Genomic DNA, 22,966 nt, shown 5'->3' on the forward strand with positions numbered 1-22,966 from the left:
ATGCAATTTTAAACATACATGTAGTCATCATTCACAGATAGTGTTAGACATCGCATGATATGCACATGTGTAGCTCTAGAACTATAAGTCCGATGCACTGTCAAATTGATCAATCATTTTTACGAATAGTTGTTCGTCATAAGGGGCAATGCCAGGACAGTGATACATTGTTCTAAATGAATGTCAGATAAACAAATCAATATTTTAACACTGAAGAAAGGTTCAAATTGAGTGTACAAAATTTGTAAAAGTATCAAATGCAAATTCATTGTCCCAAAACTTACAACAACAAAACAATGCGTGGCACACGCCCGTAATAAAACAACATAACAACACAAAGTCATGAGGGACAACATCAAAAGTTCAATGAAGGATAAAAAACTTAATTCACATAGTTTTTTTACTGACCACCACACCCCCCTCTTAACTTAATTTGGGAAAAATTGATTGACCAATAGGGAAGTATGTAAAATCGATTTTAGATGAACAAAACTTGCAACAATGGTGACCCCCCCCCCCCCCCAAACTATTTGATTTAAGTTTTTTTATCCTACATCGATCTTTTGATGTCGTCCCTTATAATTCCAATCATATAGACCTTGTCACAACTTATGTATATCTGCAATGTAGTTATACTTATGAAGACGTTCCCAGTGTCATGGTGAATCCTAAAACCACCATCAAATAGACAACTGTAAATACGAAAAAACAAGACTTGTCGAAAAATTCAGCAAGGTCTTTGTTAGTATTTTTATCATCTTCAAAAGGCCGAACCGTGTCTTTATCGCTCCATACAGACTTGCCACCCTGTGGTGTAGTATTGACCTTTCTAGATACCTTGTCGTCAGTTAATGATACTGTAGCTGTTTTGCACTTCAGTGTTCTACATTTGTTTGCAAATCTATGGACCCACTGAGGCATTACATCACTATCAGGCTTATGGTAAAGTCTTATAATTAGTACGGTCAATATGATGACAAACGAAGCTAGCCCAAGTGTAACAGTAAGGAATATAACTGAAAAATTAAAAACAAAAAATTATCAAAATGAGTTAAATACATGTGAAATATGCATGTAAGATAATATTCTTCTCATTCAAAAAGCAAGCAAGCAAATGTTAATTATTTCATGTAAGGCATTTGAGTTTATTGAAGATCGTAACTATCCACGAACCTCAATTACAGCACACATCACCCCCTATACACTCACATCACTCCCCTTACTCATCTGAAATATACACAGTCCCGCGCTGTTCAAATAACCTTTCACTTTTTACTAAACATTTTAAACCATCCAAGGCCTTTATATATAACGGAAGACACAAGTTATCATTCGAGGGTACCATTTTACACTGTAAAGCATGTCCTGTTTAAGAGGAAAAATATAAGTATCATGATAGTGGATTACCCATGCTACCAATCCGAGGCACACAGATATGTTAAAAGGTATTTTAACCTAGTTTTACATACGACCTATTATACAATTTTTGTCTTTGTATGAGATCGTTTTGTGGTCATATCTTTGTTGTTGCTCACTTACTATTTGAATTGAAAAATGCAATACGTGTACTTCAACAATCAACACTACAGTACACAAAACAACAAGTTTCTGTAGTTTCGAAATGCTACAGGGTTAGGGTTAGTGTAAATTGTTCGGCAACCCATGACCTTAAATATATAATGTTACAATAAACATGATAACAATCCTTACCAAGAACTGAAGTATGTTTTGAAGTTGTTGGCAAACTATCCGAAAACAATGTCAGTAATACAGCTAAGGCTAAAAGTACAGTCAAGATATATCCAACCTTCTCTCCAGACTCTACTGGTAACATAAAAGTTACTGATGTAAGTACAGCTGTAACAATGACAGGAAATATGACACTCATTAAATAATAGCCCGGAAGTCGTTGCACGTGTAAGGAAAACAACAATTCAGAATAGGTCAAGTCGTCTTCAATTATTTCGCCAGGGTGTTGGTCGGTAGAGAGTAGGTCCCATTCGCCATTTGTCCTGTAATTATTAAGGTTGACATGAGTTTTCAAAAATGATAAATTTACTGCCGTTGAAGGAAAGCCCCAGCTGGCTAGTTCTACTTCGCATGTCTGGATATCATATGGGAAGAACGTGACATCCATGTCACATGACGTTGACAAAACAGCGGGTGGTTCCCATCGTACTTCTCCGTCATACTGTATCCTTAACTGAATGTCATCTTGACCAAGATTTGTTAAACCAATAACCCTGAAATTTAAAAAAAAGAGTTATATACGACTGTCTTTATTTTTTTCAAAATTAATTAACGTGTAAGTAATAAGGTCTTTCAGACTAGAGAGCAACATTCATAAAAACATGAACGACAATATACAGTCAAATTTTAATACTTAGAAAGCTCATAGGTGCAGAAAATTGGAATGTTAAATAAGGGAAGTGAAAGATAAGAATCGATAATTTCAACAAATGCCCTGATTACCAACTAATTTATCATGACCTCACGCGTGTAGAGAGAGCACCACGCTTTCTCCACTCGGTAAGAATCCTTTCATAAACTTTGAGAGGGATTCGAAAGAAACTTGTTGCAAAATCCCTATCATGATATACATTAACCCTTAATTGTTACATGTGTTAGTGACAGTCCAAATTTTCGGATTGCGGGTATTGCAGGTCTATTATTCCTTTTTGTTATTTTGTGCTCTTCCTGAACACACTTGACAAGTTTATAACGACAATCAATTAAAAGAGGGACGAAAGATGCCACAGGGACAGTCTCACTCATAAATCGAAAATAAACTGACAACGCCATGACTAAAATGAAAAAGACAAACATATAAACAATAGTACACATGACAATACATAGAAAACTAAAGAATAAGCAACACGAACCCCCAAAAAACTAGAGATGATCTCAGGTACTTCGGAAGGGTAAGCAGATCCTGCTTCACTTGTGGCACCCGTCGTGTTGCTTATGTGATAACAAATCCGGTAAATAGTCTAAATGGATAGATCATATTCTTGAAAGGGAAGGGGATTGCAGTTACAACGTAAGGAACATATCCGATATCATTTGTAAAACAGTTATTCCATAACGGTCAACCAACTCGTGATGGCGTCCGTAAAATTTACGAAGGGATGATTTCAACTTCACCATTTGGAACTTTTGGATTAAAAGCTTCCTTGTGAGCAGCAACCCTCTATCAAGAAAATCATGATAGGAAACGCAAGCACGGGAATATCGTATAAATTGGGAAATATATACTCCGTATTAAAATGTTTCATACTTTTATCGTAGAAGTGATGAGATATTTCACATGTTTACTATACAGGATCAACTTAGCGATATTGTTATTTTATGTTATAAAAAAGGCAAATCCTTGTCTAATTTTAATCTAAATAAGAACATTATAATATAAAAATAAAAGGTAAACATAATTACGAGTTCTCCACGATCAATTCGGGATGCCATATTATTTTTTGCGATGCGTAAATATGTTCTATGTTTCCATAAGAAGATTTTGTCCATGTAAGTCTGCTATCATTCCAAACCTAAAATCAGAATTATATATATAATATATTTATATTTTTAGTGCTAATGGTTCAATTTACACGTTTATTTTGTGCATTTTTTTATTTAGATATTTTTTGTAAAAACATTTATTGGTTGCCATGGCCAATTGTGCAAAATTTTCGGTATGTAATGAATATCTTACGACATTGAATTAAAATCCAACACGTAGGTTTTTCATACCGTATGAATTACAAATCATGGAGTTAGTTTTTACAACCAATGTGCAACCAAATCGCGTTAAAAGTGCAATTAAATTAGATATTTACGTTTTATTTTCCATCAATTCCCCCATATTGTTTTCTTTAGATCGTATTAATTTTAATCCATATCTTTACATTTATATTTTTAAATAACTCGGTGTTAATCGTGATTTTACTCGTCTTGTGTTTTTAATAGAAATTCAGGAATAAACACTTTAATTTTAAATGATTTTTAATCGTGTTGTCATAATCATAGTGAAAAAAATGTAATTTTAAGTATTGCTATCTTCTGTTGATAATTTAATAGGGTTGTAAAAGAGTTGACCGTGCGTATTTTTTTAAAATAATGCGCGTCCACGCTTTATACCAAATGAATTTCGGTCAACGCTTTTGCACCCCAATATATTAACAAAACGAGGCATTCAATTCTTAATTGTTTCTTGAACAAAATTAGGTTATTAGGTGGCTTAATAGAAGAGTCAAAGTTATGACCATTAAAGGGACAGAAAAAAAAACTCTGGTATATCTGTTTTTAAAATCTTTCTAACTCCTGGAAAGAAACAGACATTTTAATTATATTACCGAGGATAAAACTTACCACGGTAAACCATCCAGACGTTGTCAATGTTTGAGTTTTCATTTCCTAAAACAGAACAAATAGAATTGGAACTCCGAATGTTTGCATTTTTTGTTTGTTTGTTAATTTAGCATTTTATTTACTCCTTTTGATACGATGTGTAGGATTTTGATTTGAAATAAAGTTCTATTATAACGAATACTTTGAAGTCGGCACTTCCACGACTGTTATACAAGTGAGAGGTTTAGCTAGTTATATCACTAAATTTAATCCACCATTTTCTAGAGGAAAATGACTGTACGAAGTTACGAATATAACAGTTGTTATCCATTCGTTTGAGTTTTCCTCGGGGATCATTTTGTTTTGCGATTTTACTTTTTTCATTATGAAAAAAATAATCACCAAAGATACTATATCTTAACTTACAAGTTGGCATACTTGACGAACATTTTGTCTACATTAGACTAAGAAGTTGGACTGGAAGCGAAAGAATTGGAAGACCACATATAATACGAAATTATAGATCATTGCACCTAAAAAGTGTCCCAAATACAGTATGGATTTATATTTAGGCAGGAACCTCAGTAAATTGAATAATTTACATTCCGTTTACAGGAATTCATATAGGATATTAGCATATGAATAATACTTTTAAACCAAACAGTGAAAGTAATTAAGACAAATTGAGGAATACTTATTTATCTGATAAGCTTTTAATAGTTATCAAAGGTACCAGGATTATAATTTAGTACGCCAGAAGCGCGTTAACTAAGGGTTACATATATGGGGATGATGTTGAAATCTGATCATAATTGTCATGATATAATATCCAATCTACACTGAGTAAACTGTTCATGAGAAAATCCAGCTAATCATAATAATAGCCAGATGTTCCATGGCATTATATTAAAAACAGAACTTCATTAGTCCAATTTGAGTTGTTTATACTGTATAAACATATGAAACATCAATAGACATTTCAAAAGGGAAAATGACAAACTAAGAAAAAAGAGATATGACCTTATGTATTGATTTGCGATTAAAACATCAAAGAATCAACATAAATTTGAAATTAGAGCTAAAAAAACCAACTGAAAATACAACTTGTCGATTGTTATTGATCAAGGTGTTCAAAAGAAATTCTAAAATTGTTAAATAAATTTATCTATTTTACTCTCCTGTAATAATGACATTCGAATAAAGTGAAATGTTTAAACATACTACTATTTCTATTATCTATTGTCCGATTAGAAATGTAAATCCATTATAGCTAAAGTTTTTAATTACATTGAGATATTTGAAGGGTAAAATATCGACATATTCTTGTGACATAAACAAACTGAAAAACATCCTCAATTACGCCAGTAAAAAACAGTTTTAAAGAATTCCTAATCTGTGCTTAGATCATTAAATTCATTAGCTCATAACAAAGTTCCGATGAAAGTAGTAATCATTTCAAGTCTATTTTATACTTTGAATGATTTGGGCTTAAAATGTAATCTTTATCTTTTTTGTTTGATATGTTATGCGTTAAGGTCTAATCATTTATATATAATTACATTAGATGTATGTTTCACTATAATACGTTATTCTGATTGGCTAACCAAACATCACGTGCTATTCCTAAAGCAATTGCATTACTCAATAAAACTTGTCATTCATGATAACACGAGGTCCAACAATAAAATGGACAAGTAAATTAAATAAAAAATTGATAAAATTCGTGTTTACATGATCCTAGCTAAAAATATAATCAAAAGTATTGAATGTTTCTTTTTGTAACTTCATAGGGTTGTAAAAGCGTTGACCGTGCGCACATTTTTAGAATGAAGCGCTTCCGCGCTTCATACTAAATGTAATCGGCCTACGCTTTTACACCCCAATGAAGTTACAAAAATAACACGAAGAAGCATTCAAATAAAACACAAAACTTAACATTATAAGTCATTGTATGGCCATCAACAATGAGTTAAATCCCTGTTGCGTAGTAAATGGTTCCAAAATGACAAGACCACTTTAGAGTTTATGACTAAATTTTGTTAAGCGTTGACGAGTGTTCCAACAGTTTTTTCTTTCTTTTTAATTTTTTTAGAATTTGGATAGAACTGTGTTAAATGCCCTTCAGATAATTACGAATTGTTTTATTTTTAATTTCTCAAAAGTTGGATACAACCACTTTAACTTCAGAGGACACGTGATCAAACCGGTCTAATTTATTTTTTGGTAAAGACTGTAATCCACATTCTCAAATTTTCTGTGTGGCATTTTGTTGACTTATGATTTTGGTTCGTATGTTGAGCAAATACTTAGATGACGTAGAATTACGTATCTACAAATTATTTCACCCTCCTTATAAAAACACCTCAGCAACTGTAACAAAGCTAAGCAAAAAAAAAAAACAATCGAAGAAAACAATGGAGTAAAATTAAATTCATGTTTTTCATTATTTTAAACTGAGTTTATATTTACACTAGATTTTACCTGTACAATAGATATAAATACATCATTTTACACCTAATGTCAAACTGAATTTCTTCCGAATCAAGATTGGACACTCCCCTTAACTATGGACACTGGTATATTAATACAACTTTATAATTTTGCTACTTACAAGTGAATTAATGGTCAGAAGGTTATATTCAGCCTGCACAATTACGGGCTCTTCAGGGAGAACATGTTTGTTATAACTTGTCAGTATAGCTGTATGTATATTTTCTGCATCACTGACACTGTACGAGGATACAAACTTGACTGAAAAATATAGAATACCTGTTAAAACTGTTTCTGTAAACCATATTTGCGCTGATTACAATTTTTGGGAGCCACACACATGGCATTTGCGAATATTCGTGTATGTTCATATACAGAATAATATGTAGGAGTTAGCTATTGAAACCGTGTTTAACCAGGGTTGAGTTCAATATTGTAGCAGCAACGTAGCGGCTACGTAGCTGATATCAATATCTATGCAACAACTACATGTAGTCTATAGCTACTCGTTCAATAGTCAAAATCTACGTAGCACTACGTAGCCGCTACAATCTTTAACGCAACCCTGGTGAAATTTGATTTTAGACAACGCACTCAAATTTTATCAAGGATGTTTTTTAATCTGTACAGTTTATTGACATCTCATGTGAATACAATTTTCTGAAGCTGCATATTATATTTGCAGATAAAAATCATTACAAAGTTACAATTAAAACTGATTTGTATATATTATATATATAACATACAATTTTCGTAAAACTTTCGATACTGAAAATAATAAAATCAAAAACACAACAATATCTATAAAATATTAACACGATAGGTAAATCAATACAAATTTAATTTCCATAATTGCAAACAGTAAATGATCTGTAAAATAACATTGTTTCGAGTAGTGCACTCAAATTAAACGATACATAAATTTTAGATATAATATATGAAACGCTTTCATAATTAACTTTAAAAAAATGGACACTTACAGCTTGATCCTGTGATAACAATCAAGATCACAGTGAAATATACTCCTCTTTGCGTCAACATCATTTTCACCAATGTGATCAATTGCAAAGTCGGAAAAATTTAAATCAGGTATTAGCTAGTGCATTATTTCAGTATTAATATGTCCATTAAACCATCTTAACACTAGAGACGTAATTAACAACTACATTTAGAATTACACAATAAACGAGGTTAATACCTGGACATGACTTTTTTCAATCATTGCAAGCAATGCATATGAATAAATGTTTGGTCTTGAGACCTAACACGGTCCCTTAACAATCATGCTGCTATTATAATGAAAATCGAGTTTAAGATGATATTTGTTTAGTTTTTTTCTAATTAGATTGACATTTATTAAAATTGATAAAGGATATATCGCGTTTCATTAATTCGCTTAAAGTTGTAGAACTTTAGCATTGGTTTATACGATTAAATGTATTTCTTTGAAATTACTTCTGAACAGGGAAAATTTAAAGTAAGAACATAATAAATAAGAGATAATGATGTTTTTTTTATCAACATGCAACGCACTATAACCAATAAAGGGATTTTCCTTAATAATACATTACATGGCTAATTATTGGCTAACAACAATTGCTATAAACCGGTGAGTTGATGACTTACAACAGTCAGGATAAAGATAAAACAGTTACTGCAACTCATTAAGAGATGAAAAAACTGATTGGGGACAATTCATATTAAATAAAAACCCTTTTTCACCAGAAATTTAGCCAAGCTGTTCTTCTAAGTAATATATTGATGTTATACACGGTGGGTAATATAATGTTGGTATATGAGAGAAAGTTCTGTGCTTCGGTCTTGATCAGATCTTATAATCTATCCAAAACAGAAGCAAAGACAAACATTTTTGACAATTGGTTTTAATAACTGCAGACAACTGTTTTTTTTTTGTTTCCTTATTGGTTCAAAAGCAAGCAACTAAAACACATCATTATATACTACTGTAGTAAGACACTCACCTGTGGATCAGGATCTGCTCACCATTCTGGAGCTCCTGAGATCACTTCCAGTTTTTGGTTGGGTTCGTTTTGCTTAGTCTTTAGTTTTGTATGCTATCTTTTTGGTACTATTATTTGTCTGTTTGTTTATTTCTTTTTCGGTCATGGCTTGTCAGTTCATTATCGATCAATGAGTTTGAATGTCCCTCTGGTATTTTTTGCACCTTTTGTACAAAAGTGCTCATTTTCAGAATATCTGGAAAAAATAAAAGAGCTCCTTGGGTCCAACTACTAGACATAATAAATTTGTTAAAGAAAAACTGTTGCGCTCATGTCCTGCTTCTGTTCTGGTTGCATTGACTTGACATTTTTGGTGGGTTTTAATACCGTGCTTGTGATGTAAATACGATTATGATTAAAATGTTGCAAAATCAACTGTCTTATGTCGAATTGTTAACGACACCTATCTAAACATTGGACATGTCTTTTGATTGTAGTATTAGCGTTTTAGAATAATCGCAACGTCATCATGTGTATACTTTCGAGGACAAAATATTTAGTTCAATATCAGATGTAATCATTGATGTAATCATTGTTGATTATAAAACTTTATTCAAGCTATGAACTACATTCAAAACTTTCATTTTCATATCAATTTACATTGTATGCTTCGTACAAACTGTTAAAAGGTATCAAAATACACGTAAAGCAACACTTTGAACGATTAGTGTCTCTTTTTTATTTTGTTTTTCAATAAGTTTGATCAACTTGTAAGACCGATATTATTATATTGCAGGCATGGAAAATAAAGACTTTGAATGCTACTACTGTGATATCGAGACCTATTATACGTTTGAAGCTATTGTGAATTCAATTTTATGCAATGGAGATAAGACTTTAGTTCTATCAATTTATGAAAAGGTTAAAGGAGTAAACAGGTAATGATGATCAGTAGCCACATTATTTTAACGTACCGTAAAAGCGTCTAACATTAATATTCAAAACGTACCAATTATATGAATGGCAACAATGAGACCTGAAAAGGTACAACATCAATTAGACAAGACAAATTTGGCCACATGCTTTCAACTTATTTTATATTTTGGCCGAAATACCAAATATTCGAAATTAAAGAGATAACTGTGACCTTTGTCTCCAGCTATTTATCGGAAAAATTTCCATTGGATAATATCGCCTTCTTTCTTTTTCTTGATGTTGCTAAATGCTTTCTGAACAAAACCCTGAATTCATGCGATATAACGACGTTATGTAAAAGTACTTTTATTCGTGTGAACCAATTGTCGTGGTTTAAGCACAGGGAATATGATCATGAATTCTTAAATCGGTGGAATTTAGTTATCGAAAAACAAAAATATCTGGCAATGACTGTGAAGGCATCAGAAATGATGTTCTTGAAAATGATTCACTAAGGTTTTTATATTGATTTATGGGTCATTGCAAAATAAGGTGTTCATTTACACTTGTTTGTTCGTGTTTCATGAATGACAACGTTCATTAAATATGTTATAGTATAATTGCTTTCGGATACAAATTGCTTCGGTTGACATACTGCAAAGTAAACATTATAAATGTATCATACCTGCAATCAGAAAGGATGACACTTAGTATATTTAACATGAAATCAACAGATAAACGATCATTAAAGGTGTTTATAGGGTCATAAACATGTCACTTCAAGAAAACATGAAACGGTTTTTTTTTTATATTGAATTGAGGGATATTGCAAAATAAGGTGCTCCTGTTCACTTACTTGTTCGTCTTTCCTTAATAATAACATTCATCAAATATTTAATATAATAATTGCTTTCGGGTAGAATATTTTCCTGTATGCTTACAGATTGTCTTTTTTGAGGGATACTTGAAATTAACATTTAAAATTTTGCACACATAAACAATAATAGTGCATTGACTTGACATATCATCGATATAAGGACGAGGCTTAGAAACGGGGAAATGCGAGGCTTTGCCGAGCTTTTTTTCTCGTTTCGGGCCGAATCCTTATATCGTTGATATGTCTAGTCAATGCACTATTATTGTTTTTATACTTCAATCTAGAAAAAAACGTTTTCAATAGTTGTTTAATGTGTTAATATTATTTATTTGATTACATTATTCGGAAAAAAGTCCCCTTAAAAAGGCATAATATCAGGTGGAGAAATAGACAACACAATGAAATGTACATTACCTGTTGAAAACCGCAATCGATGCTGAACGAATTCGTTTGAGTATGAAGACAAGATATTAGTATCTACGTATTTTTTTATGACACAAAGTAGAACCAACTCTTTCAATGTATCAATAAGTTTAGAAGACCCATTGCCTGACATAATCACCGATTCAATCCGTCAGTATTTTGAAATTGATGAATTAGGTTCACGATATTTCTGACATTTGGATATCACAGAGAAGTGTTCTGACAATAATCAGGTCACCATAAATAACGTGGCCAGCCGAATTATATATGAATAAAGAAATCGCACGTATGCAATCAGGAGATTAAGACTTGAAGTCGTCAACATTAAGATCCTGCAACACGTGTTAGTTTGTGAAATTTTAGTTGCAATTGGTTGGGGTTAGTTATTATAAGAAATGATAGATATATGTTCATAATGCTATCCAACAAGGGAGGTAGATTTATGTTCGAGCGAATTGATGTATGATAAAAGATATGGCTCAAGTTGATGGTCAACACCCGACCAACGAGAAAAAAAGCCACCTATATATACAGGGTAAAGTTCATATTATATTATATTCGACTCCCTTCCGTATCTCAATGATTTCGTTTGCCTCTTTTATATTGTCATTTGTGTGGAAATTTGATAGTTTACTACATGTATATTTGATGACTAGAAACTAAACAAAATTATTTCAATGCTATAATACTTATATATGTAAATCTTGGTATTAGATTCTGACTTTCCGTTTACTACTATTGATCGCCAATCTTCTTTCATGGAGTGAAAATATGCTTGATCTCTTAGTTTGTAGATGTGTTTTGCTGGATACAAGTCTGTAATTTTATAATGTGATCCGGACTCTTTTCACTAAAACAACAGTTTAACCGATAAATAGACGTGTTCAGTTGAAATTCATATGCGCCCTTTTAAATGTTCTAAACCCGTACGTACATACAGTGTAGAGTTTACGCGAAATTAATATCTTATTTTCATTTACAAGTCCCTGAAAGTACATGTATCATTAGCCTCATGATTACTGCTGAATACTGATCTAATTGTATCATTTCCATCCATTTTCCTCTCATTAATCTGAAATGTATTACATTAGTAATAAATCATACCCTTTTATAAAAAAAATGGCTTGATATAATAGCTTTAGTAAGTTTATCATGTTTCGTTGTTTTTACATACAAGTAGATGCAGTGTTTTACTGTCTAATAAATACATTTAGTAAGTACAAATTTAATAAGGAAAATTAACTAGTATTATAATGTAATACAAACTATAGAAGACTTTTTAGAAACACTATATCCACATACAAATTAAATACATTCATCCCTCTATAGTTAATTTCGTTTTGTCTAGTATTATATAGTGATACAACATATAGGAGATTTTTGTATTAAATAGAAACATTACATTCAAATAGAAGTTAAATACAATCATTCTTATCCTCTCTATTTTGATTACTCTTACTTCACGAACACCAACATAAATTTAGCTATAATCCAACTTACTGCGCAGTATTTTTTTATATTAAAATCAGTGTTAACCACACATATTTATTGCTTTTAAATTTATTAATTCAGTTGCGTAAGATTTTTCATAAGTTTAAAGGAAGAACATTTAACACACAAAAAAAGAGATTACAAAGCAGTCTCGGGAATATTTTCTTCACTTAATCATGTTTTAATACGTGTTCTTAGCACAGTAGGTATTGAGTCTGTTAGAGTTGTTACATATTTTTTAGAAACTATCCAGCTGCACAACTGTTATATACCATAGCTGAGGGAAAACTGTAATTTTACAAATCAATGAGCATTGTACACACCCAATCTGTTCCGTTTTTACTTTTCCTTTTTCGCCTTTTGGAAATAGTTAGAAGCAATAATGTTTAATGTATCATGCTTTAAAATTATCTTTTTTTCAATTGACAGTAACTTTCAGATACTACATCCATAGTTTAAGTGACATCAGTATTACGAAGGATACTACATGTGACACAGCAACTGTTAATCCTCCCCGGGGCTATCGAGTTTGACTCAGTGTTAGTTTTTCAGTATAATGTGCAAGTATAGTGCTGTCTGTCCTGTTCAGGGCCATACATTTGTTTTAATTGTTTATATTCGAATTATTGGAATTATGTTTTGTCTCCGTGTTTTTTCTCTTACTAATACAGAATAGAATAATTCCTTATACCTTTTGTGCAGTGTTTTACTGGATAGAGGAAGTTCAGATTGTCTTAAAAAAAGCTACTAGCATATGCAACGAAATTGTGTGTAAACATATTAAAGAAAGATTGTTTTTGTCAAATTTGCTTAATACTTTTTAATAGTATATGTTGTGTTCAACATATTAATATTGTTTCAAATAAGAGAAAAATAACCCAGACAATGCTGTTCTGTTATTTCTAGTAATAATAAGAGAAAAATTAAAAAATATAATTTATTTTATGGCTTCTGTTGGTTATCCCCCAATAAACAGTGGGTATATGGGTAATCATGAGTTATATTTAAAATTTCAATGCAAATCAAATCATTAAAATAAAAAATAAAAAAAAAAAATTCAAAATGCAAAATTCAAACGAAAACTAAAAGAATATACACAAAAATAAATGTGTTCTATATTGAACCCTGGTAAAAGATTTCCGACATCAACAAACGAAATTACGTTAAAGGAGAGACTGAATTTTAATACTGGATTAAAATTATAAATTAAATAATAATATAGTGAAAAATAACGTTAATTGGTACTGGTGCAGCCTATAGAGTCTAACCTAGTGCCTACCTCTGCCTTAAAGACTGTCATGACATCGTTTATAGGTACTCTATAACTGTTGATTCGTTATCACTCTTCAGATGGATGTCGTACTGTAGTTAATCATGTTAATTGTGTTAACTTTATAAAACTGGCAAAGAGTGGTTCATCCACTATGAGTTATAGACTAGCTGGATTCTGTAAAATAAAACATGAAAAAGCAGTATCAAAAAACAAAAAGATGAAGAATTGGATTGGTTTACCTAGATTTTGCGTAAAATAAGCTCATCAATCTGACGTTTTATATGTTTAGTTACTATCTTGCAAATGGTGCATTCAAAATATTGTAAGGTTGGTTGATTGATTGTTGGTTGCTTAACGTCCAGTTGCAAATATTTCATGCATATTCAGGACGAGAACAAGTTCACAATAAATACAATGGGTAGGTCTTTAATAGAGGCCATTTGGGATAATGGTCGGTGACATTTGGACTTCTACTGGAAAATAAAGGTATATTGGATAGGGACTGACATTTAGCCTTGCAACAGGCCACCTACGGGCCCTCAAAGAGTTGTTGCAAGGGTTCTTCACGTGCAAAGAGCGTGACATTCTCTTTACACGAGACATCTGATTTAACGACCCCATTCTGACCGGACGTGACTGCAAACTTAATACATCCCGCACATCCAAACAGACGCCCCACTCGGCAAGCGTTTTACTGCCGGTTGGGAGAAGATATTGTAAGGAGCGATAAGGTTGTCAAGATTTGAATGCCATTTTAACGATTTAAGACGCACGTTACATAGACCTATGCATGCACTTTTACAAGTCTCGCCTTCCTTTCATAACACGATTTAATGGTCAAACCTTTATAATAGAGTTATAGTTACAGAGACCTGAAACGAAAATGATCACATTATTTATGAAACAACATACATAATATGCAATAGATTTAAATAATGCATAAGAATTTTCATTTTCACTTTACTTTAATTTATTATAGAAAAATATCTTTGTGAGCATACAATATTTAACTGAAGTCTGATCAGGATTTTGTTCATTTAAATAGTTTATAAATACAAATGCAGCAATATGCAAATAGTTATAAGAAATAGATTCAAACCTCCCATTCATACATGTAATTTTGTAATCTGAAAATGTAAATCAATGAAATGAATACTGGGAAAGATTCTTTTTTTATCTAAATATAAACAAAATGTGTTAAGTTGAATCAAGGAAGTTTAAAGTTTCATTTTACAAAACTAAATTTTACTTTGATGGTTAGATAATTCTGAAAATACATCCACAGAAAACATAGTTTAATCTAAAAATATAGTTTAATCTAAAAATATGTTTTTAAATACTTTAAAGACACCCTAGGCATTATCTAAACGTGTTAATTTAAATATTGTGGTTCATTCCTAGAACACTCTTCGTTGGTGTTAATATAAAGAAATAATAATAGTGCTTATTCTCATTGATGACCAGTACATACAAAGTAAAATATTTGCCTTCAGATTGTTATTTATAACTTATCATACAAATAGACAACGTATGATGAAAATTAAACTAATGAAATATAAAAAAAACTCTCATTTATGTCAGTTGATTAATTTGAAAAAATAGACATTCCCCATTTCCATTCTCAATTTTATTATGAGGATAGTATGTACATTATTTACACACGGCTGACTAAGATAGCTTTAAACACTTCAAAGCAAAATCATATCAAATCAAGCAATACGCATTGATGCTGCAATATGTGGATAAAGCATGTAAGATGTGACTGAATATAAATTGGGTTATACAAGGCAAACAGTATATTATCATTATTATACAATTAAATATACATTAATAATATTAGTCAAATATAATGCTATACAATACAATTTGATATTTCGGTGAGTAACATAAATATAATTGCACATAATTTTTGTAACATTAGGTTTTTATATAAAGTTTGCATTATACATGTTATAGTACAGTATTTTCTAACAATTTTGAACATTTACAAAGTCTTTTTTATGTACCCCGATATTTTTCAACAAAATTATTAATTCTAAATATATCATTTTGACCTTACCTGGTTGTAATGAACAGCTACATGGCTTATAGTCAACAGATGTTGTCTCTATTATAGATGTTGATTGAACGTTTGACGAACAGGTTGTTGGATGTATGGTTGTAGTGTAACATGGCTGACCAATTGTACTTGAAATAGTGTTAGAATCTGATTGGAAATGACTTTCTTCGGAATTGCATGAACACAGCGTTATAACCTCTCTTATTGTCTGAGCCGTCGATGGACACATGCTGGTACTGTCTCTATAGGCGGAAGTTGTTTCAGAACCTGAAGATATCAGCTGTACGGTAGGAGTGAAAGAAATCATTGACGAATCTGAGTCAGAGTCAATTAAAGACGTTGATACGGAAAAGGTAGTATGAAATAACAATTCGGAAGGCGTTTTTAAACTTGGACTGAACATTATGGATGAAATCAATTCGTTTTCTTCCATTGACGACGTTAATTCCGTACTCTCTTCTGTTAACAACGTTAATTGTGTACTTTCTTCCTTCGACAAATTTGAAGACGTCTCACCAGTTATACTTGTCAAGTAATCTACTAGAAAACTGGGACTTACAGTGGAATCAGAAGGCTGAAAAGTCGTGTAAAGATAGGTGTCCGTACCTGTGGCAGTCAACAGTACGCTAACTGAAAAAGAAGGTAAAGATATCTCATCTGCAGATATCATTTCAGTTGAACTTCCCATAATAGAAAGATCTGTTGATGCTTGAGAAGTATAATACGTCGTACTTCTCAGTTCTGTCGCTGAAGACCATGAAGACACAAAAACGTACTGTATATTCTATTGAAAAATATATAAAAATCCATGAACATGATTCATTCGTGTATATCAATTTCTATCATGAGATATCCCAAACGTTTTTGGCTATCTTCCTTTTGTGTTTTTTTTTTTTTTTTGACTGTCTACATTTTTTATTTCATTTAAAAAGCAAACCAAAACAGTGTTTTCCTTTTCATCCTTTTTAAATGTTTGTTTTATGTTTTCTGAATTGTAAATACAGTATGAAGAAATATAAAATCAATTTCTCTGAAATTAACATCAGGTTTGTAAATATATGAGCAACACGACGGATGAAACATGTAAAGCATTATCTGTCTACAGTTTCGGGCACCTGAAATCACACATGGTTTGAGGTGGGATTTGTGTTTTTCAGTCCTATGTTTTATATTCTGTGGTTTGTACACTGTTGTTTGTATTTTTTCTGCAATAGTGTTTTCACTTTTATTTTCGACTTTGAAATTGAAATGTTCCTTTGATAAGCCGACTATCTTTTACATAATAAGACACCGTGATAGTTTGTTAATTTTAACATACGATTCAAACAAATCCGAAGAAATATTGTAAAACATAAAAATGTTGATTTTTATAAAATGGATATTCACTTATTCTATTACTACACTCTCTAAAAAAGATGAACACGAAACAGAAGAGATACACATAATTTATTGGTATATTAGTTTTTTAAAGATAATCTAATGTTTTATCGTGAATAATATATGCCTACAATATTAGTATACAGGAAGTATGACTGTCGATTTATACGTTGACACCTACTTGTAGAATGTACTTCAAGTTAAACATGTTAAAATAGAAAACTAAACTAACACTTACCATTGTTATCAGAATAAAAATCATGTGCATCAATCTTAGTTCCATGATCGTTTTCATGTAGTTCAGAAATATATCTTGAGCTCTGAAAATTGAAGTCAGAGGTAAATCGTTTTTGTATTTAGAACACGTTCGGTCTCAATCTACAATCTATCTGTAACTACACGTATAGTTTGTGAGATTGGGGGTCGTATCAAAGATAAAAATAGTGCAGGTATAATAAGTATGCAACATATACGTCCATATTCGATTTGAATTGTATTATTTATGAATCATTCGAAATAGGTTATATCTATTTGACAATTGATACTTGTTATGAACGTGAGAAGTAAATCATTTCCTTTACATACCATTTTATTTACAAACATAATTGTTTAACTTGTATTTAAAATTTCTTTTCTTATATTCATTTCTTTAACCATAACACAGATATAATTTGTGTTGGTTTAAATCTTGAACAAAATACTTTTTTACAAATTACTTGATGTACTGAATACTTACAGGGCTGCAATGAAGTCATGATACATGTTCACAAAATAAAAACAAAGAATCCAAGCTCTACCCATACATGGTTTATAAAAAGATGCATTTCAACAAGAGACAGTTTTCGAATCAAATCTAATTTCATTGAGTACAAAAGTTTCATTTGATTCACATGAAACATGCAGAATTTTATAAATGGATCCGGTTGTGTGTGCTTTTTTGTAATTAGCCAAATCATTTGTTTTAAAACGACTGTAGTGCCGTTTGTATACTTTGCTATCTTAAATTCATAACAACCCTTCATTTGGGATATCAAGCATCAAGCTTATACATATTTTTAATTTCAAATCCAATATCGTTTCAATTCATAGCACCTTGCAATTGACATTTTTGTACCCTGTTAATGTTCATTCATTTCATTGAAGTTATAACATATCTTCTCTGGGAGCTTATGAAAAGCGAGATTGAAACTGCCTGTTTCATAAATTACTTCAACATTTTTAACATCTGGTTGGTTTTTGGTATCTGCATGATTATGTTCTATAGCTATGTCTGTTATGTGATATTTAAAAGGAACAGGGTTTATCTAAAAAAAGAAACTAAGGATATAGTATTTCTATTATTCAAAATCAAACTTTATTTTATTGTTTATCCTCGAAGCATGTATCATTTTGTTAATACCATCAGTAATCATGGCATCCATGTTGGCGGGTCAGAGACAGAAAAAAATAAAATTTCTAATTGATTTGATAGATGATCTTAATATATATCAAGATTATAAGAGTTTCTTGAGAAAATGTCAAGAAAAATTCAAACTCTTTATTTATGCGGAAATATGACATGCACACAAAACTTCAAAACCAAAACCCAACAAAATTTGTAGATGATATCGGATATGTTTCATAAGTCGTAACTACAATCGCCTTCCCTTTTCATGAATGTGACATACAGAATTAGAATATTTACAGGGTTTGTAATTTTATGAACAACACGACGGGTGCCACATATGGAGCAGGATCTGCTTACCGTTACGGATCACCTGAGATCACCCCCCGTTTTTAGTGGGGTTCGTATTGCTTAGTCTTTAGTTTTCTATGTTATTTCTTGTGTACTATTATTCGTCTGTTTGTCTTTTTCCTTTTTAGCCATGGCATTGTCAGTCTATTTTCGATTTATGAGATTGACTGTTCCTCTGGTATCTTTTGTCCCTCGGTTTGTAAATACATATGGACAAACATTTGTTTCATTCAAATACATGTATTTATTAAATGACGAATTACATTTATATACACACAGTACTGCTTTTGAGACGACCATTCACATTTTATCTGTCAGTTTCGTTGAGAACTATATCTGTAGATAAGTATTAAAACATTCTACTTATAACGAGATACGTTTACCCTATGTTTTAATCAGGTAAATCTTTTCAGAACGGAAAAAAATCGATCACAAACAAAAGACTATATGAAAACCATATAAATCTAATTTTATCTTCAAAATCTTTGTTCTTATACATCTATGATATAGCATTAATAGTTGCCGTAATTCATTATTGACACTTACAGATAAGATACATGCATACACTAGTATTTCGTTCATGTTAACTTTGTCTTCCTTATACGAGTGCAAATATCTTGTTTGTTCCTTCATCCACTCGTTTAATGTCATAAAATGTTAGACATGTTCCTAATGTCGTAGCTACAATCACATTCCATTTTCACGAATGTGACATACCGAATTAGATTTGTAATCCTTATTTATGACATTTTTGCCCATTATGTCTGTTTGTTTTTTCACGTATCATTATTATTATTATTAAATTTGATGCGACTGTCGTACAAATGAGAGGTTTTGCGCTATAAAACCAGGTTCAATTCCCCATTTTCTACATTTGAAAATACCTGTTCCAAGTCAGAATTAGGGAGTTGTTGTCCATTCGGTTGATATGTTTTATCATTTGATTTAGTCATTTGATTAAGGAGTTTCCGTTTTGAATTTACCTCGGAGTTCAGTATTTTTGTGATTTTATTTCATAGTGAATGTACGTTTAAGAACACATTGATGAATATCAGTGATTCAACCCACGCATTGACTTTTCTTAACTGACTGTCAAAATGAAACAGCTTGGTATCTTTAATTGGCGAATATCAATCAGTTTACTAATCGAATACCTCTACCCTTGACAGGAAGCTTCGGGCATCCAATGTTTCTTGAAGTAATGTATTTTTGGCATACTTCTGACATTCTTTAACTCATATACTGACGTCGGTACTGACATCATGAAAGAATTTTTTTCGGAGGTCAAATATAACGTAGTTAACTGCTACTATGAAACAGGTTCATGGACTACACAATGACGGATTTCAACTTTACGGCATTAATGGCGATTTCCACTAATCTAGTAAGTCATTCGACATCAAATATTTTCTTTTTACAATATTAGGTAAACACGTTATTTGTTCAATGCAAGAAAAAAAACGTTAACGTGAAGAATGGACGAATATATTGAGTGTGCACCACTGTGTTGCGTTAAACCAAATACAAATAATTGATAACAATCAAAAGTAAATAGTATTATAAAAACAAACACACAATATATGTCTGCATGTGATATCCCATTTGTAATAAAATGTATACAGGTATAGATATAGGAAGATGTGGTGTGAGTGCCAATGAGACAACTCTCCATACAAATAACAATTTAAAAAGTAAACCATTATAGGTTAAAGTACGGCCTTCAACACGGAGCCTTAGCTCACACCGAACAACAAGCTATAAAGGGCCCCAAAATTACTAGTGTAAAACCATTCAAACGGGAAAACCAACGGTCTAATCTATATAAACAAAACGAGAAACGAGAAACACGTATATATTACATAAACAAACGACAACTACTGTACATCAGATTCCTGACTTAGGACAGGTGCAAACATTTGCAGCGGGATTAAACGTTTTAATGGATCCAAACCTTCTCCCTTTTTCTGAAACAATAGCATAACATCACAACAAAGAAAAACATACGATAAAATATCAATTGGCAGACTTAACTCAATCAAAAAACGTATGATTAAATATAGCCATACTTCAGAAAATTAAACATTGATCTATGCGAGATGTTAGTAATGGTATTTATATATCTTATGGTAACAAAACACATGACTTTAGTAGTTACTAGTGATACATTAAAGAATACGTACGTTCATTTAAATCTACAACTTTACTACAGACACAATAACAGCGAACAAGTTGGGATATGTAAAGTGATGATTTATTTGGACATTACCGTCCCAAAAAAGAAATTGAACAGTAGGGAACGAACCATTGTTCTTATTGTCGTAAAAGTTTTAAAAAGATCCCCGTGTGCAAATGAAAGATATGTACCCACGAAAGGACATACATTGATGTTTATGTGTATTTAAAGTAATATAAAAGTCTTTGTGTTTACTTTCGTAATGTAATTCTTGATTATCTAACAAAATTATATTATCTCGATAATGCTAAATGCTGTTACTAAAATATTTCTAATCGTGTCTTAAACATGTTTAATGAGTTTTGTTAAAATTGCGACTTATAATAATAAATGAACATGTCTTTTTTTCAAAATAGCAAACTAGGTTACCATGTTTTGGTTGACTGTTCCTCTTGTATCTTTCGTTCCTCTTTTATTTCAGTTGCCATATATAATAATATCTTAATCTACATGATCTATCATCGTTGAGCGAATTTTCTAAAAGTATATTTGAATAATATGAAGTAGTGATGTATACATATATGAATGAATTTTACAAATAAGACCCACATTATTATAAAAACATTCTTGATTTTATTCAAGAGGCGCAAATACTAAAACAAAAACTATGAAAAGATAAAATCATGTCATACGTGTGTCATGTTCAAAAACAATGCTTTTATAATTGGAGCTTTGTGACATAATTTAGTGCATGGCGTGACTTTATATTGTCAAGGTTATTTTGTTTACATACACACCTCTCAAATAGAAAACCATTTTTTTTTAAATAAAGATCTCATCACGGATAGCAGCAGCAAAAAAGTACAATTTACACAACTGTCCAAAAAGTACAAGCAACTTCAACTTTTCGTATTCAAACTTAACATGGAATGCTTCGGATTCATAATTATTCGTTGGATTCCTATTTTCGTCGGTACAGGTGAACCACGCATTAAAATATTTAACGAATTATTGAATTAATTCTAGTTGTATAGGCTTTGTTTGCAGAGATAAGCAAAACCACGAAATCAGATATCCACGATAATGCAAGTTTAGATCAACCCATGTAAATTGATCACCAAAATCGTTTACAGCACCTCACTAATAAATATCAAATAAATGTGATTTAAAAAAAATCCGGAGGAGTGTTGGATAGATTTAGATGCACAACAAACCACGTCATATGTTTGAAACTATTCCCTAGATCAATGTGGAAACAGTAAGTTATCTTTCAGTGCAAACTGTCAACGTGACAAGCCATTGTTGTATAACTCTAAATATAGAAGATGCGTTTTTTGTTGTAAAATTTTACTTTAACCTGGTACATATACCCAATCGAAAAAAAAAACGGTGAAAACTATGTTCTCGAAGTTTGTGTATGTAATATAACGCATAATGACAAGAATGCATACAATCATGGCTTTTTGTGCATTCGACCGGGTCTAAAAAAAGATTAATAAAAAGCAAAAACGCTTTTGAATCAAATTGTTTATGTATCGTTTTGTACTTTAGAATGTGTAACCAGTGACTGCAATTAAGAGATGTTTATTTCATGTTTTTGTAGTTTTACTCTACTGTTTTTTTCCCGTATATTCTGATTTCTGTCCATTAATTTTAGTCAAGACATCAGTTGGCTCAAGCTAAACTCAATTTTAATATTATGAGAGATTTTGTAATTGACCGTCCCTTATTTTAAATTACCTACTGTAATATGTAAATTTACCGATTATGTCTTATTACCTATTTTGACATTTAATTCGAGTGTGCATTCGTATGGTCTTTTTCCCCGTTGAATTGTGATTCCCTCATTTT

General features: G+C 31.4%; 1 protein-coding gene across 2 annotated transcripts; it reads right to left on the reverse strand.

Annotated features, from left to right (window-relative positions):
• Positions 1-561: 561 nt before the first annotated feature.
• Positions 562-17,608, reverse strand: LOC139500704 (neuronal acetylcholine receptor subunit alpha-3-like). Of its 2 annotated transcripts, XM_071289530.1 has the most exons (8): positions 17,446-17,602; positions 15,831-16,614; positions 13,778-14,643; positions 6,953-7,092; positions 4,363-4,407; positions 3,433-3,542; positions 1,711-2,243; positions 562-1,016 (listed from the first exon to the last, which is right to left on the reverse strand). In XM_071289530.1, the coding sequence occupies exons 5-8, from the start codon at positions 4,402-4,404 to the stop codon at positions 637-639; spliced, it is 1,065 nt and encodes a 354-aa protein (XP_071145631.1). In that variant the 5' UTR covers positions 4,405-4,407; positions 6,953-7,092; positions 13,778-14,643; positions 15,831-16,614; positions 17,446-17,602; the 3' UTR covers positions 562-636. The 2 variants fall into 2 exon arrangements, with proteins under 2 accessions (XP_071145631.1, XP_071145632.1); XM_071289531.1 differs by having other exon boundaries at positions 13,778-16,460; positions 17,446-17,608.
• Between the last annotated feature and the right edge of the window lie 5,358 nt (positions 17,609-22,966).

This window comes from Mytilus edulis, chromosome 13 (genome assembly GCF_963676685.1).
Source record: "Mytilus edulis chromosome 13, xbMytEdul2.2, whole genome shotgun sequence".
In the NCBI taxonomy this organism is placed as follows: domain Eukaryota; kingdom Metazoa; phylum Mollusca; class Bivalvia; order Mytilida; family Mytilidae; genus Mytilus; species Mytilus edulis.